The 15063-nt window shown below is 34.3% G+C and overlaps 2 protein-coding genes across 2 annotated transcripts; both read right to left on the bottom strand.

The window, feature by feature from the left end:
• Positions 1-60: 60 nt before the first annotated feature.
• On the bottom strand, positions 61-8801 carry LOC149738470 (choline/ethanolamine transporter flvcr2a-like). Its single transcript, XM_089874742.1, has 12 exons — positions 7127-8801; positions 6939-7062; positions 6507-6607; positions 4428-4523; positions 4200-4344; positions 3891-4025; positions 3644-3714; positions 2084-2190; positions 1739-1849; positions 1485-1590; positions 1079-1190; positions 61-995 (listed from the first exon to the last, which is right to left on the bottom strand). Exons 1-12 carry the CDS (start codon positions 7217-7219, stop codon positions 934-936), a joined length of 1263 nt encoding a protein of 420 aa, XP_089730868.1. The 5' UTR covers positions 7220-8801; the 3' UTR covers positions 61-933.
• A 139-nt stretch (positions 8802-8940) lies between these two features.
• LOC149738469 (26S proteasome regulatory subunit 10B) lies at positions 8941-14539 on the bottom strand. Its single transcript, XM_089874745.1, has 9 exons — positions 14378-14539; positions 14171-14290; positions 13613-13733; positions 13151-13265; positions 12908-13057; positions 12506-12730; positions 11831-11935; positions 11406-11535; positions 8941-9336 (listed from the first exon to the last, which is right to left on the bottom strand). Exons 1-9 carry the CDS (start codon positions 14457-14459, stop codon positions 9218-9220), a joined length of 1167 nt encoding a protein of 388 aa, XP_089730871.1. The 5' UTR covers positions 14460-14539; the 3' UTR covers positions 8941-9217.
• Between the last annotated feature and the right edge of the window lie 524 nt (positions 14540-15063).

The raw sequence follows: 15063 nt of genomic DNA, 5'->3' as shown, positions 1-15063 counted from the left end.
AACGGTTTCTGGACAATGTAAGTACCGACATGGCCTACTCAATACATTGAGTAGGCCATGGTACCGATAAATAAATTGAAAGCGCAAGCTACGTTTTGAATCAACCTAAACATATGCTATCCGGATGCCAGCAGCTGATGTATCGTTTACTGTCACGCAGCAACTTCTAAGTGCACGGTCGCACATGTAAAGAGAAAATTTAAACAGTCTTATTAACCATAACAAAAAATTACGAAAATAAATTGTTTAAAAAGCAAAAACGACTACGATTTGTGATGGAATGGGTTTGTTACTTTTCTTTTAGTTTGAAACAGAAACAAAGCGATTGTTTCGTGGAAGTTTTTCGGTACGCACACAGTGTTTGTGCATATAGGACACTAACATAGTACACTGTCAGTGTTACTATGGTTTGTGTATGCTGGGCCACTGCTCTTCAACCGGTGTGGACGGTGCACCCTAGAGGGTGCACCAAAATATGCCAGGGGTGCACTGTGCAAAAGGGTATACAAGGGTACACTACAAACTTCAACAATTTTTAGAAATATTTTTTAGTTTTAAACTTTTTTAACCAATTTAGCCACTTTCATACAGTTTTTTTTATATGAATTCCATATCTTGCATCACTGGGAATTGTGAAACGGCGCATATACACGTACGTTACGTCATCTGCTGGTCAGCTGTTAAATTCACACAAAGCAAAGTTCAATCTTTATGCATTAAGTTAAATTTAAATAATTATATATATTAAATCTGAGCTCGAAGCACACTCAACCGCTACAATATTGTATTCAATAACGAAAACAGCGGAAACGCTACGGGAAACGTAACTCACACCTCATATTTTCAAACAAAACCAATCAGTATTAATATTGCACAAGATGTATCACGGAAGCGTAAGATGCGAAAGAAATAAATAATCTGCATATAAAACCATCATGAATCGTCCACCACCTCTGTGCTGGCCTTGAACCGTTTCATTTCACCGTTTATAGTAACTGCCGAAAAAGCGTTTTTTATTTTAAAATTAATGCACTTATCAATAATACATTGCAGCATGCTCGTTGTATAATAAACTTACGCGTTATTATAAATCCGACCAAAAGCATCATTGTAAAAAAAATATTAGAACCAAGGATATGCCCATCGTCCATTATCGCTCTTGCAACTTCAGTCTCAATTAGACAAAAAACCTGGAAAATATAAACAGTGGGCAAGGTAAAACAGAGTTATAGTTTAACTTAAATTTATATAACTAACCTAAACTCACAATCAAACCTAAAATTAATTAAAGCAGAATTGTCTCTGCCAGCAGTCACCCAACGTGCGAGCGTAGAGAGATATAAATATGAACATATATAATAATATAGATGACGGTTTTGCGGTGATTTAATACGGACTCCGTAACACACCCTATATAAAAAATTGATTCTTCTTCTATAAGAGTATAGTCGGCGTTCACTTTATCTATTTTAAAAGTCTCTTACCCCACCGAGGGAATATATTAGACTGGTTGAAGTGCTTGCTGGTTCAGGAAATGTAAGTTCAGATGCGATTTCCATCCCAATGTTCATATACGAAGTAAAAGCTATCCTGTAAAATTTATAACAGATTTTAAAGAAGCCAATCTTTCCAATTACCTATTTAAATTTTTGCTTTGTATCAAAATTAAAAAAAAAAGAAAGACAGAAACCGATAAACAATTAAAGCATGCAGTCTTATTATGTTTGGTGTAACTTGCCCGAAAACAATCGTTGTGATCCAAAGTGGCCATTCAACGGAACTATGAACTGCGACTGTGTATGCAGCCGTCGAGACAAGCACCATTCCGTAAACAAACGAGGAAGTGCATCTGTTACAACAACATGCATTTAATTAGACGCAAAGAAAGGGTTATTTAAGATCGTGTATTGTACATTATTATATAAGTTGCACTTAATACACGTACTCCTGGTCTCCAAAAGGACACAATACCAGATTTTTGCCTACCAAATTAGTGTTATATCGTTCGCGCTGCATTACAGAAAAATACTGCAGTCAACTTAGTCCATAAACAATATACCTATATACTGTTAATCATATTTACAGGAACTTTTTTGTTTTGTCCAGCCATACGCCGAAAAATATAGGTCCTGCAATCCCTGAAAACGCCGCGGTGGCAGCGATCTGTCCAGCAGTTTTATCTGTCAGTTTCTGTATAGAAGTATGAATGAATGAATGTAACAAACTTATCCTATAAACACTGTTCTGTTTTACTACATCGTGCCCATTTGCGCGTTGGTCGTATAGCAAAATTAGTAGGTAATTACTTTTTATTTTTCTTCCTATTAATGAACACACACGCCCACCATTTTTCTTCTATCTTATACAAGTCCTAATAAACACACATGCCCACAAGGGTAACTGCCTCAAATTCGTATAAACTCTGGCCGGCTCGGGGTAGACGCGCTAACCACACGCCGCAGAACGAGTAATAACGCTAAAGGTATTAGTATAGGAAAATGTAAATCGATTTTCTCCATGCATTAAGTGGTGGGCTTTTGCTTTAAAATATAATATTCATATAGTAGGATGGGGAAGACGAGACTCAGGGTAAGACAGATCTTTGTTTTAAAATCTTCTTTTACCGGTATACAAATTTGATCATAAGAGAAAAAATATTTTACAGTATTATTTATGTTTTACGGTCCAACAAAGTGCACGACAAAGGTTTGTTAAATATGAAAGTTCAGTGTTGAATGAATGCAACATTTTTTAACGGGTAAAATACCATAATAGTAAGATGCTCATTTTGATTGCCCGCTAAACTATGCTTAAAATTGTGTATTTGCAAACTTAAATCATTAATTCAATATCGTAATTTAATAAAAAAAATAGGCTAAACCATTCCATACAGTGGAATACTTTTAATATAAAATCTTTTAATTTTTCGTCCCGTCTTACCCCACTTTAGAGTTTTGTTAAATTTTTGTTCCAACTTTGTAAATAATTTATACTCAGGGCTGATTCAAATATAATATACTGATATAATAACAAGATAATATTTGGACAATGTACTCGAAGGCCCCATGGACTTGGTAATAAATTATGTTAGGTGGCTTGTGTGAAATATAAAGCTCTATATGTGTAGTTGTATAATACAATATTGAATATTTATCAATTCCTTGATGTAACAATAAAGCGTACAACATTATTTCGTGTTGTTTACGTGTATTTTTTATCATATATTTATTTATTAATCAAAAAACAAGGATTTTAAATTTTTCCGCCCTTCGCTATTTTTAAATGCTAACGTTATACAGTTGATGGTGTGCGAAACGCTGAATACATCCTCACGTGTTTGAATAATTTTTTGAACGCCTTACGAATATTTAAGGTATGATATAACTAATTCGTTGCATCTCCCCAAAATTGTCAAGAATTTTGAGTTTGGAAATATTGGGCATTATGTGCTTAAGCGTAATGTCTTACCCCGCCCATATAGGACTATCTATAAGTTATTTAAATATCATTGATTATCATTAATCCGTCCGTAAAAAGAAAATTAAAAAAATCTCGTTACACAAAGTGTGTCCCATATTCCCATCCTAATATACGTATACAGTAGCGTCACAATGCGTTATAATGTAAAGAATTAGATACTTACAGAACCATCTGCTTTTAAAATCTGGGATGCGATGACGGTCATTATTGCACAAAATGAACCGTAGTTTATGGCTGTGTAGAAGTAAAGGGTTACCGGTCATTTTCAACCAACAATGTAAAAAAACCCATACCTCATGGTGAACAAAAATAAATAACAAACTATATGTTTTTCTACGTACACTGTACCCCAAGAACGATACCATGTTATTTTAAGTTGATTATAACATTTTAGTTTTATATCAACTGACCGAATGTGAAGATGAACCGTACAAAGTTGGAGTTCGATAAAACTGTTTTTAAAGAATCAATTAAAGGTTTTTCTTCAGTGATTGAAGCTACAACCGCAGATGTGCTCGGTGGTAATGGAGGCTTCACTTCAAAAACTGTCACGCAGAAGTTAATTCAATGAATAATATACTTTGAATATATAGGTAAAACTTAAAAACGCCTTTTGTTTAACCTTTTTACTTAGGTTGTGTTTTTATTAATGTTCGTAACTTGTAGCAGTTAAACACGGTAGCTATGGAGAGTAAAAAATGAAATTTTTCTGAACTTACATATGATAATTAGAATAAAGGAAACAAATGCCAGTGCTGCAATGAATCCGAATATGTAAAGCATTCGAGTTTTCAAGAGATTTGTGTCGCTGGCAGATACTGGTATAATGTACGGAGGAAGTAATAAAGAAAGTCCATTCCCAGCCTGCAGAAATATTGGTGTTGTTCTATATATGGTAGTGTGGGTAAGCAATCTATGTTGAATATTAAGAATACGACACAACTCACTTGATATGAGAACACAGTCATCGAGGTCGCAGTGGATATCTGATTGCTGTCAAACCACGTTCCTGCGATCTTTGGCGGAAGGGATAGCACGAATACCTGAAAAATTTAGAGAAAATTCTAGAATTAAAGGGGCATACGATGCGGCTTCTATCGCGTGAAAAAAACGTTAAAGAAATAAAATCGGCTGTTTCGACAATCATGGAATTTCCCACAAGAAATAAAATTACTCAACTTTGATCGTTTCTAGTTTCCAAAATACTAAAAAAAGTTTAAATTTTATTTTTGAATTTGTATAACAAATGCCTTTTCTTCAAGAATATAAAAAAGTGTAAAAATATATACTTTATTTGGTTTTAATTTTTCAATTAAACCAAGGTACATACCAGATTATGCTGACTCAGCATATTTTTAAACCTAATGTTAAACACGAAAAACCGACTTTTTTATAAAAAATTGTTACAGTGAGTACTAGTAAGACGTAATAGACATTTTAATATAAAAAAGTGTAAAAAATGAACTAATAAGAAAAAAGTGCTGAGTCAGCATATTATGTAGCTATGTTCAATCGAAAATTAAAAGATAAAATATGTTTCACAATTTTTTTTTATATAGTTTTTATATAGAGTCCGTATAAAAAAAAATGTTTGAAAAAGAAACCTGTATTATACCAAATCAAAAATAAAATTAAATTTTTTTCAATATTTTAGAGACTTAGATAAAAGCCACTTGTACGAGCAGAAGTGTTCTTAAAAAATCGCAATATTTAAAGGGAAAACAGCACCCAGCCAGCAATAATAAAATGCTTTGCCTTGGGTCCGTAATGGCGGCGACCATGACGTCACAGACACAGGGACAATGAAAAACACGACTAATTGTTTTACAATCCGTTTCTTAACTTAATTTATTTATTTTTATACTAACTTTGAAATTACCCAAAGTTAGTGTAGACTGTAGACCAAGTTAGAAAATGGATTGTAAAACAACGAGTTTTGTTTTCCATTGTCCGCGTCTATGACGTCATAGTCGCCGCCATTACGGAGCCCACGACGTAGGATTTTATCATTGCTGGCTGGGTGCTGTTGTTCCTTTAAATATTGCGATTTTTTAGAAATTAAGCACTCCTGCGCGTAAAATGGTTTTCTACTAATGTTATTTCTTGTCTTATCACAATAAGAAACCTCCCATAAAGAATCAAATTCTATTGAACACTCAATCGATTAAAGATTAAAAAACCAGAAACAATAAGTATACCAACTAAAAACATAAAAGAACATGTTTAAAATATAAAAATACAAACAAAAACGTATAACATTAACATAATATACTAGTGTATCTAGCTGCAGTTTTACATGTAAATTGCCGTGATTTTACTTTTTGGCTTACAAACTTAACACGTATATGAAAAAACGCAAACACCTTATCTGCTAGTACTTAAGCAGTTTGGAGCTGCATGTCCACTGACTCCACTCATGTTGGTTTATAAATAGCAGAGTCCGTATATAAACATGTTTATATACGGACTCTGATAAATAGTATATAATGGTTCGGTAGATAAATCACAATTAAATCGCACTATACGCTAAAACCATTAAAAATACTAATTTACTCCGCATTAATTCTTAGATTTAATATTATATAACAGGATTTATATTATAAATAAATTTTAAATGTTAAAACAACCGCTATACGTGTTTTCTAGCTTTGTATCGCTTACAAGAAACAAATAAACACATGCTGACCATGCATTTGTATATAGGCGATTCGCGCTCTTTAGGTTCCGTAACACAAGCGCCGTTTCCTGACGTGACCTCGGGGTCAGCGCCACAGTCTGGGTTCTTTCGGGCCGACGACGTGTCGGGTGTTCACACCTATAACTACAAACTTACCAGCCTTTTGAGGACTACAAGAGTTTTAGGTGCAACAGAAGACACGCTTTTCAACTTTTCAACGCTGTTTTATTCCAACGCTTTTTACGTGGGCGTGTTTTAACGACTGTCATTTTGCTCTTCTCGTCGTTTAATTGTCATGTTATAAACTAAATTTATGTTATGTTATAAAATATCAACATTTGTTATTTACCTGTGCTATGCCATTCAGTAGTTGAGCAAAAATTGCTACTCCAAGAAAATTTCGATTGAGGCATGCCACAACAGCAACCACCGATCCAAGAAGAATAAACGCTAAATAAATGTGTATTATAGTATGAAGTGGGGAAAATGGGACACCTATAGCACATACATTATCCAAATATGTGTTTTAAACAAGTAACAACAGTTTATGGAAGTCGTAATAAGGATACGGTTTTATAATACTTTATATATATGGGTTAGGAAATTTGTCAAAACTAAAGGATTAGCAGGGTAAGAAACAGCTGGGGAAAACCCCCAAGGTCTAAAATTCATAAAATCGTATTTATATGTGTATAAAAGCTAACAAACATTTAAAGCATTAAATATAGAGAAAAGCATACAAAATGAAAGTATATAGAGAAGTATACAAAATAAAACGTACTTGAAGCGATGATATGCGAGATGCGATTTCCAACTTTTTCGATTACCCAAATACAGAATACTCCACTAATAGCGAACATGAAGTAGTAGAGACTAGTCAACAGATCATAGACCAGTGGTGAGGCCTTACAACAGGGAATTGTGAGTTAGGTTACAAAGTCCAACAAGAAATGGCAAATCATTACTTACTTTAAAGTATATTTTCACGCTTGAAGGTAGACCAGCATATACCACGTTTTGAATTCCGCTAGTTAATGCGCCAAGACATGTGAGGGAAATCATGAAAAATCTTCTTTTGTAGATTTTGGTTTTTATCGGGTGTAACTGTTCCGTTGTCTGCCCACTAAATGTGAGTTTATCGATGCAATGGTTAAGTGTGATAGTTAAAAAATCGTTTTAACGTAACGACCATTTAAAAACAACTATGATTTTATTTCGGTGCTTATACGTAACGTCTTAAATTGCTCTTGATTTGTAATGAATTGTTTATGTCACAGAAATAAAAAAGAGTGGAACGCGAGACTTTCCAAAACCGTGATATATTCTTTTTTTCTATTCACGTGACCGCCAACTCCGTCCCCATTTCGCTTGGTCTCCATTGTAAAAGATAGGCGCATGGTTGTTTTAGCTGTTTATTTAAAAACTTCACCAACTATTCAAGCAGAGTATACTAAACTCTGATTTTCTGATTCAAGTTTATTAGGCCAGTTTACTTATTTGGAAGGTTAACGCCTACAGTTTACTACATTTTAGGATATTTAATTATTTATTAATTTAATTAAAAACCTTCAAACAAACGGTTTGTTAGAAATATATATATATATATTAGAAAATAGTTGTTTTACCCTATCACTTAAAATCAAGTCAAAAACGAAGAAAAACTACATAAAACGCCCTCGAATCCATTGACTGCAATAGTAAACGGGAACAACCCGCAAAAGAGAGAGTGTATCACTATAGGGTTCACAGCCCTATAGTATCACCTTTTCTTTGCCGACATTGAAGATGCGCGTTCTATTCTTTTTTATTTTCGTGGTTTATGTGTAGATTGGTCGCAATTTTTAGTTGTCTTTTTCGTCACTTCACAGTCTAAGTGTGATGCCGTTTTTTTATATGCGATCACCCACCATGTTACCTCTAAGCGGCCATGTGCCTGCTTTCATGTCCAACCCTCGTGTTTGGTAATCTAGGACACGCCTGTTATAGACCGTTACAGACACATATATATAACTTAAGCATTCACATTTTAACTGAGAAGTTTCAATCACAATACGGAAGGACATGCCAGTAAAGAAACAAAAAACTGAAATACTGTATTGCAAATGTTTCTCTTTAAGAAAAGTAAATGTTTCTTACACGCCATCAAACTGCTGAATCAGCGGGGAACTCTCATCAATTGCATTGCCACTCGGTCTTGATGTTTCCTCTATCGTCATTTGGAATAGGCTACTAATTGAACTACAACCGTATACTATATATATGCCTATGGCTTATCTGTCGTAGCTGCAAATAAACTGCGCAATACTGGTAATTTGAATACAAAGGGAAGCTTCTATGCAACGTTAACGAAAAAATCTTTTTTTTGTCTGCGACAGAAATGACTTTGTTTACCAAACATTTGATATTAAGCTGTAACGACGCAATTCTGGTTACAGATTCTGTTTATGCTTTCGAAAAACTAGTAACTAAAGCTGCACACCTGAGTTATATACGATTCCTGTGTATCATGCGACAGCACGAAATGAACAAAAAATATATTTTCTGACTAAAAATGACATTGCTACACACAAGAGACAGTCAGTGAGTTTAATCTTGTGTGAATATCGTATCGTATAATGCTGTACGACAGGAGCTTACTCTTACTACCGGGAAACCAGAAACACTACCGAATCACAACTACTTTTTAAAGATCGGTTAATAAATGAATTATACCTTATAAGACTTGGTAAATATCAGTATGTATCAGACGTTGAATAAAGGAACAAGCGAACAACCACGACAAATTTTACCTAAGCAGCTTTGGTATATTTTGTTATACGTACGTAAACGTACATGTTATTTATTGTGACAATGATGAACAAATATGACACACGAAACGTATAGTGTCTAAGATACCGACGACAATTTTAATATTCCAGTCCGAATCAAACTATAAATAACCTACTCTGAGAATTTTAAGTAAATCTTATTTTAGTTTTTCCTCGTTTTTTTTTAGTTTTTTAAATCCGTGTTTCCAAATTTTAGTTCAGGACTTCAAACAAAGCCATTTGTGTGACGTCATCATATCGGTTTATAGTCGAATTTCGACTCCAATTTCTTGTTGTCGCTCACTTTGCGTACAGCCTTCATGAAGTCTTCTTGTATCACATATTCTCGCTCTGCCCGAATAGCAAAGAGCCCTGTGGAAATATCGGTCTTTAAAGGCTATCGGTCTTTAAAAGATCTTATATTACTGTAAAAACGCATTCTGGACAATGTATGTACCGATACATAAATTGAAAGTGCAAGCTATGATTTGATTTAAGCTTTTAATAAAACGCACGTTATCTGGATGCCAGCAGCTGATGTACCGTTTACTGTCACGCAGCAACTTCTCGGGGCACGGTCGCTCGTGTACGATTAATGGTACAATGATGTTTGTGTTTGTCACGTTCTTTTTAGTTTGAAACAGAAACAAAACCAATGTTTCGAGGAAGTGTTGGTTAAGTACGCAGACAGTGTTTGTGTATGGTTTTAATGTACTAAATATCAAAACGTTCTCACTGATTAGGTGTTTAAGTTTCTTTTTATGTACCATGTAACGATTAAACACAGGAAACAATAAAACAGCGTTGCTTATTGATATATAAAACTAAAGTGCATGTAAACGTGCGTCAAATTTCGTAGACTAGCTTATACGTTTTTTTAATAAATAACAAGTGATTACTGACGCTGTGTAATAACAGCGACCTCTAGGAATACATGCTGTTACCATATTCTAACAAGAGAGCTATAAACAACATGCACGACACGTAAACGTAACTAAATGACGATACGTTACACACAAAGAATAAAGTTTACAGAGCAACCTGGGCAAACATAGTGGATTAGAGTAACATACAAAATCACACCAAAGCTCAAACCAGACCGGTTGCACCAAAAATTTTAAGGTTTACTGTTAATGGGTTGCTGACTCCTGACTGGCAATGTCTTACAGAAAAATAACTGTTTAGGTACATTACCTACACACATAGGCGGATTTAGAATTATTCTGACAGGGGTGTTTGCAAGAAAATGTTGCACAGTGTCTTATTAGTATATGCGTAAATTAACCCGTAAGTTTTAATTCAAATTTACCACTTCCATTTGCCCACACTAGCAACATTAATCTAACGCGTAATAAAGTGATTATTTACGCAGGACTTCTTTAGACAAGCAGAATGTTTGTTACGAAATAGTAGGAATTCCCCCGTTGATTATTTTCGTCATAATACTTTCGTATGCAATTTTTGGTGCAAAGGAACTTTTTAACTAACGAATCAAACGTTCGCTGTATAGTGTGGTTCATATTGCCACAATATTTTGTTACATTACTTATAGTTACAACACCGGTTAGGCAGACTTAAAACATATTACGATACGCACATTTCCAGAAAGCCTGTTACTGTTTTTGCTAACTCTTTCTATTACTGGATAAGAATTTAGTTGAACAAACAATATTGCTGCTAAACCGACGATGTTTTGACGCTGCAACTCATTCTAAGCGATTTAGGCCGTAATGATAAACCTAAATCTGTTCCGAAGACATTGCTGCTTTATATTTACATTGTTTCCCTCACCGCAGCCTGTTTGTTACGAAACAATGGGGATTTACACGTGGATTCATTGCATCATAATAGCGATTGTTTTACTTGGCAATTCTTTGCAACAGAATAGCAATTCACACGTCGGTTATTTGCGTCACAATACGGACTCACAGGTTCAATATTTAGCCTGCAGGTGCCTCAAAACAGGTTGAATGTGTGCTTTTTCACGTCTGCTATTAAGTTAAGGATTGTCTCGTTTACGATTAATACTTTCTACGCACGTGAACGCAACAAGCGTTTGAATACAATTGTGCTTAGTTAAGCTTGGCGGCCATTGGCCAGACCTATTTCGCCGCTATAGGTTCAAGGTTTTATTTTGGTCATAACAGCGGATAATCTTTCCTTGTAACCCTGGCGCTTCTTCACAAACTAATTGTCTACGAACACGAGTTATCCAATTTCTCGATTAAGCTGCTTGCAGGTGTGAAAAAAACAATAAATTATTAAATTATTTTTTGCCGGTTCGTAAATTCGCATTTCCTTTGCGATTTTTTCGTTCTTGTTATCTGGCTCCGGACACGAGCTACGTAAAGAAAATATCTAAAGGGGGTGTGTCAAACACCAAACACCCTTCTCTAGATCCGCCACTGCACACAATTAAACACAGTCTAAAAGTATTGTACCTGCTTCCGTGCACACGTTACGTAGATCGGCGCCGTTAAATTGATCGGATAGTTTGACGACCGCCTCATAGTCAATCTCACCATGCTTGGTGATCGGAGCAGCGTGAATTTTCAGTATGTCCATGCGACCCTGGCCAGGATGTGTGAGGTTATTAGATGCATGATAATTTAAAAAAAATCACTTTAAATGTGATAATAATCACTGTTCAATTAATTCTAATATATTTTAATTACAGATATCCACATAGACATGATTTATTGCATTTTAACCCAGGGTATATCATTAATAATATTTACAAGGTTTTTATTGGTTGATGACTTAATATAAACACTTTTTACTTTAGATCAGTCTCAGTATCTAACCAAAAACAGATTTTTTTTTATTTAATAAAAAAATACAGAATAAATAATTTTATTAAAATTACCTGTTCATTAGGAAGATCAATTCTAATCTTTCTGTCAAGACGACCAGGTCTTAGTAAGGCTGGATCTAATGTGTCTGGTCGGTTGGTAGCCATGATCATCTTAACCTGAATAAGGAAATAAGATGTTAGCAAGGAATGGTTTGAAATGAAAAAGTTATTGGGTAAAGCTGAAAGAATGTAACTTGCCTTATCTTCGCTTGACAGAAAAACAAAAGTCCTTATAACACGGGTATTCATATTTCATACACCTTGTACCAGCTTAAGAGTTACCAAGTATGTTACTTTACAGGTGATTTTTTTGTGGATTTTTTCATTATTTTATGTGTGGCTTATAATTTGCACAACCCATTAGTAACCACTGGGTTGAAGAAATTGCTGTAAGTGTCTTGCCCAAGAACACATACGCCTACAATGGTAGTTACAACGAGCCTTGAATTCCATTACCTCTGGGTTGGAGGCAAGCGCGCTAACCAACTGTGCTACAGCGATGGTATGTGCTGCAGAAAATGACACTCGTTATACATGGGTGTTCTGTTTAAACATCTTGTACTCACTAATGGGTTACCACATATGTAACCTGAGTGTTTTTTTTCTGAATTGCTGACAGTTTTATTTTACAGCAATATTTAAAACATCCAATTTTAGGAAATTAGAAATAAACGAGTAATGTCCAACCTGACCAAGAGTATCAAACCCATCCATCTGGTTGAGCAACTCCATGAGAGTACGTTGGATTTCACGATCAGCGCTCGTGCCCTCCGAGAACCTCCTTCCTCCAATTGCATCAATCTCATCCATGAATATGATGCATGGTTGGTGATCACGTGCATAGTTAAACATCTCACGGATTAAACGAGCAGATTCTCCAATGTATTTGTCAACAATAGATGAAGACACAACCTGAATAAGATTTTCATATTTCAGCACTGCTTGGCTCCGGTTTGAAGATTAGGTTAATAAAGTTTGAATAATTTTTACAATTTCATTAAAAACTACAAAGGCCGAGTAAATAATTATATTTTCTCATAAATAAAGAAAATATCATAAAATTTAACAAATACTGGCACAGGTTTTTACCTTCAAGAAATTTGCATCTAACTGACTTGACACTGCACGAGCCAACAGTGTCTTGCCAGTGCCAGGTGGACCATACAGTAAACAACCTTTAGGGGGAGTGATGCCAACACGAAGAAATAATTCTGGATTCAGCAGTGGAAGTTCAATGACCTGAAACAAGCAGAAAAACATGATTAACAGTAAATTTCCAATAAAGTTTACAAAAAAAAGAAATCAAAATTAATTTCAAAAAGAAATAAAGACCTCTCTTAGTTCTCTTATTTGTTCAGATAAACCTCCAATGCTTGAATATTTAACATCACCTGGATCTTCATGGGACATGTTGTACACAAGAGGATCAACCTCTCTTGGTAAATATCTGTTAAGATAAAGTGATATTCAGTTTTAGGAAATACCGGGGGACATTGTTTCCATTAATACACTGTTAAAAAAGTGTACCATATATTATATAGTAGAACGTGAATTCTTTAAGAACTTTTTTTTCAAAGGACTTTGTAAAAATTTTTAACTTTCAGACTTTCAATGTGTATTACTTAGTGCTTAGGGCTCAATACCAAATTATTATTTATAATCTGCAAATACAAATATTTTCTATCAGTAAAATAGCACAGATTTTAAGAGTATACTAAAACATTTAACTTAAACTTACAAAAAAACAAACAGTATAAATGCAGTACTTCACACACAAAAAAGTAAAATATTTACCTCATTATAGTAAGGGTGGTCATATCAAGAGCAACCCTGGTTCCAGATTTAAGTTTTGATTTATCGACCTGTCTTCGGCACCCAACAACATAACGTGGACCATTTGTTGCTTTTACAATAACTGAATAGAGACAATTTATTTAACAGCTTTAACACAGTTGCGTATTACTGATTCCTAAATTACAGTTTACGTAATGTATTAGGGAGGTAGTTTTAGTGGTTGGGAGTTAGGGCTTGGTTAAGGTTTTCATATGAAAAAGTGCGAAAAATCAAAAAAGTAATGTGCTGCAAGTCTGCAACGACTATAATGTTTTACTATTGTGGCGCAACATAATGCTGTTCTGACGTAATATATCGTTTACCATACGTCTATACCCAAGTCACGCACATTACGGTGATGAATTATGTTTTCACATATTTTTAAAGATAACTTTCAACATTAAAGCTCAATGTTTTAACAAAAAAAGCTATATAGTGGGTATCAGTGAGGCCTAAGGAACATTTTGAAAACAAAATTTTCACTGGTCACCCGCTAAACGAATACTCAAAATATATTACATTTTTCTTCAGTCAGTTGTTTTAAAATTTCTCCAACAATTTGACCAACACTTTGCAGTGCCTTTAAATCATTTTCCGACTTGTCATAATCCTTCGTTTTCTTCTTTAAGTCTTCTCTTACTAAAAAAAAACATTTTGTGGTCCATTTAATCAAACTATTTAGGGTACAAAAGACAAACCAAAAATAGTACTTGTAAATGTACTTACGGCCTTTTAATCGTCCGTCTATTTCTTTGTGTTCAAGCAGTTTTTTACGATAATCTGTTAATACTTTTTCACGAGCATCCATTATTAAACCTTTGTTATTTCAGCCAAAGCACTTTGCTGAAACAAACGAAATCCAAATGTTGAAAATTTCCAAATCATACTGGAAGGGTTGTCGTAATCATCTGTCAATTGTCACCATATGCATGTTTTTAAATATACAAAGTAAACAACTTTAATATATATATTGTATTACGTTTATAAAAACATAACTTACATTACCAAGGTTTTTTACAGGTTTATTATTTTAAATCACTGTAAAAAAAATATTGTTAAGTAACAGTCACGATACCGTAACTATCAAAACATCTAAATATATAAACACTACATGTTTTTTAAGTTCCATATTTTAATACCAAGGATGTAAATTTTCATTAAATATCTAAAACCAAAGAGATTAAAACAAAAATTACACTGAGCACGCATCACTGACTGGCTTTAATTTACGTGCCCAACGTTACGCCGCCCATATTCCATATATTTTAGAAATTTCAGTTTTTTGCGTTTGATGGTGTATGTCATATGTCACGCACTCGCGCATTGACCCATTCGCAATTCAGCGTAACGATTGCAGTTTTAAAACTATATAACGTGTAATAGTAATCTTTAAAGCTGTTTATTTTTCAGAT

The sequence above is a fragment of the Ciona robusta genome, chromosome 3, assembly GCF_009617815.1.
Source record: "Ciona robusta chromosome 3, ASM961781v2".
NCBI classification, from domain to species: domain Eukaryota; kingdom Metazoa; phylum Chordata; class Ascidiacea; order Phlebobranchia; family Cionidae; genus Ciona; species Ciona robusta.
This window is presented reverse-complemented; position numbering and strand designations above follow the sequence as displayed.

Coding starts and splice junctions, on each gene's coding strand:
- LOC149738470 (XM_089874742.1), bottom strand. CDS start 7,219: ATGATTTCCCTCACATGTCTTGGCGCATTAACTAGCGGAATTCAAAAC. Junction 3,715..3,890: donor ACGGTTCATCTTCACATTCG/GTCAGTTGATAT, acceptor ACTTCTACACAG/CCATAAACTACGGTTCATTT. Junction 2,191..3,643: donor TTTTAAAAGCAGATGGTTCT/GTAAGTATCTAA, acceptor ACTTCTATACAG/AAACTGACAGATAAAACTGC.
- LOC149738469 (XM_089874745.1), bottom strand. CDS start 14,459: ATGGATGCTCGTGAAAAAGTATTAACAGATTATCGTAAAAAACTGCTT. Junction 13,266..13,612: donor ACCACCCTTACTATAATGAG/GTAAATATTTTA, acceptor TTATCTTAACAG/ATATTTACCAAGAGAGGTTG. Junction 11,936..12,505: donor GGTTTGATACTCTTGGTCAG/GTTGGACATTAC, acceptor TTCCTTATTCAG/GTTAAGATGATCATGGCTAC.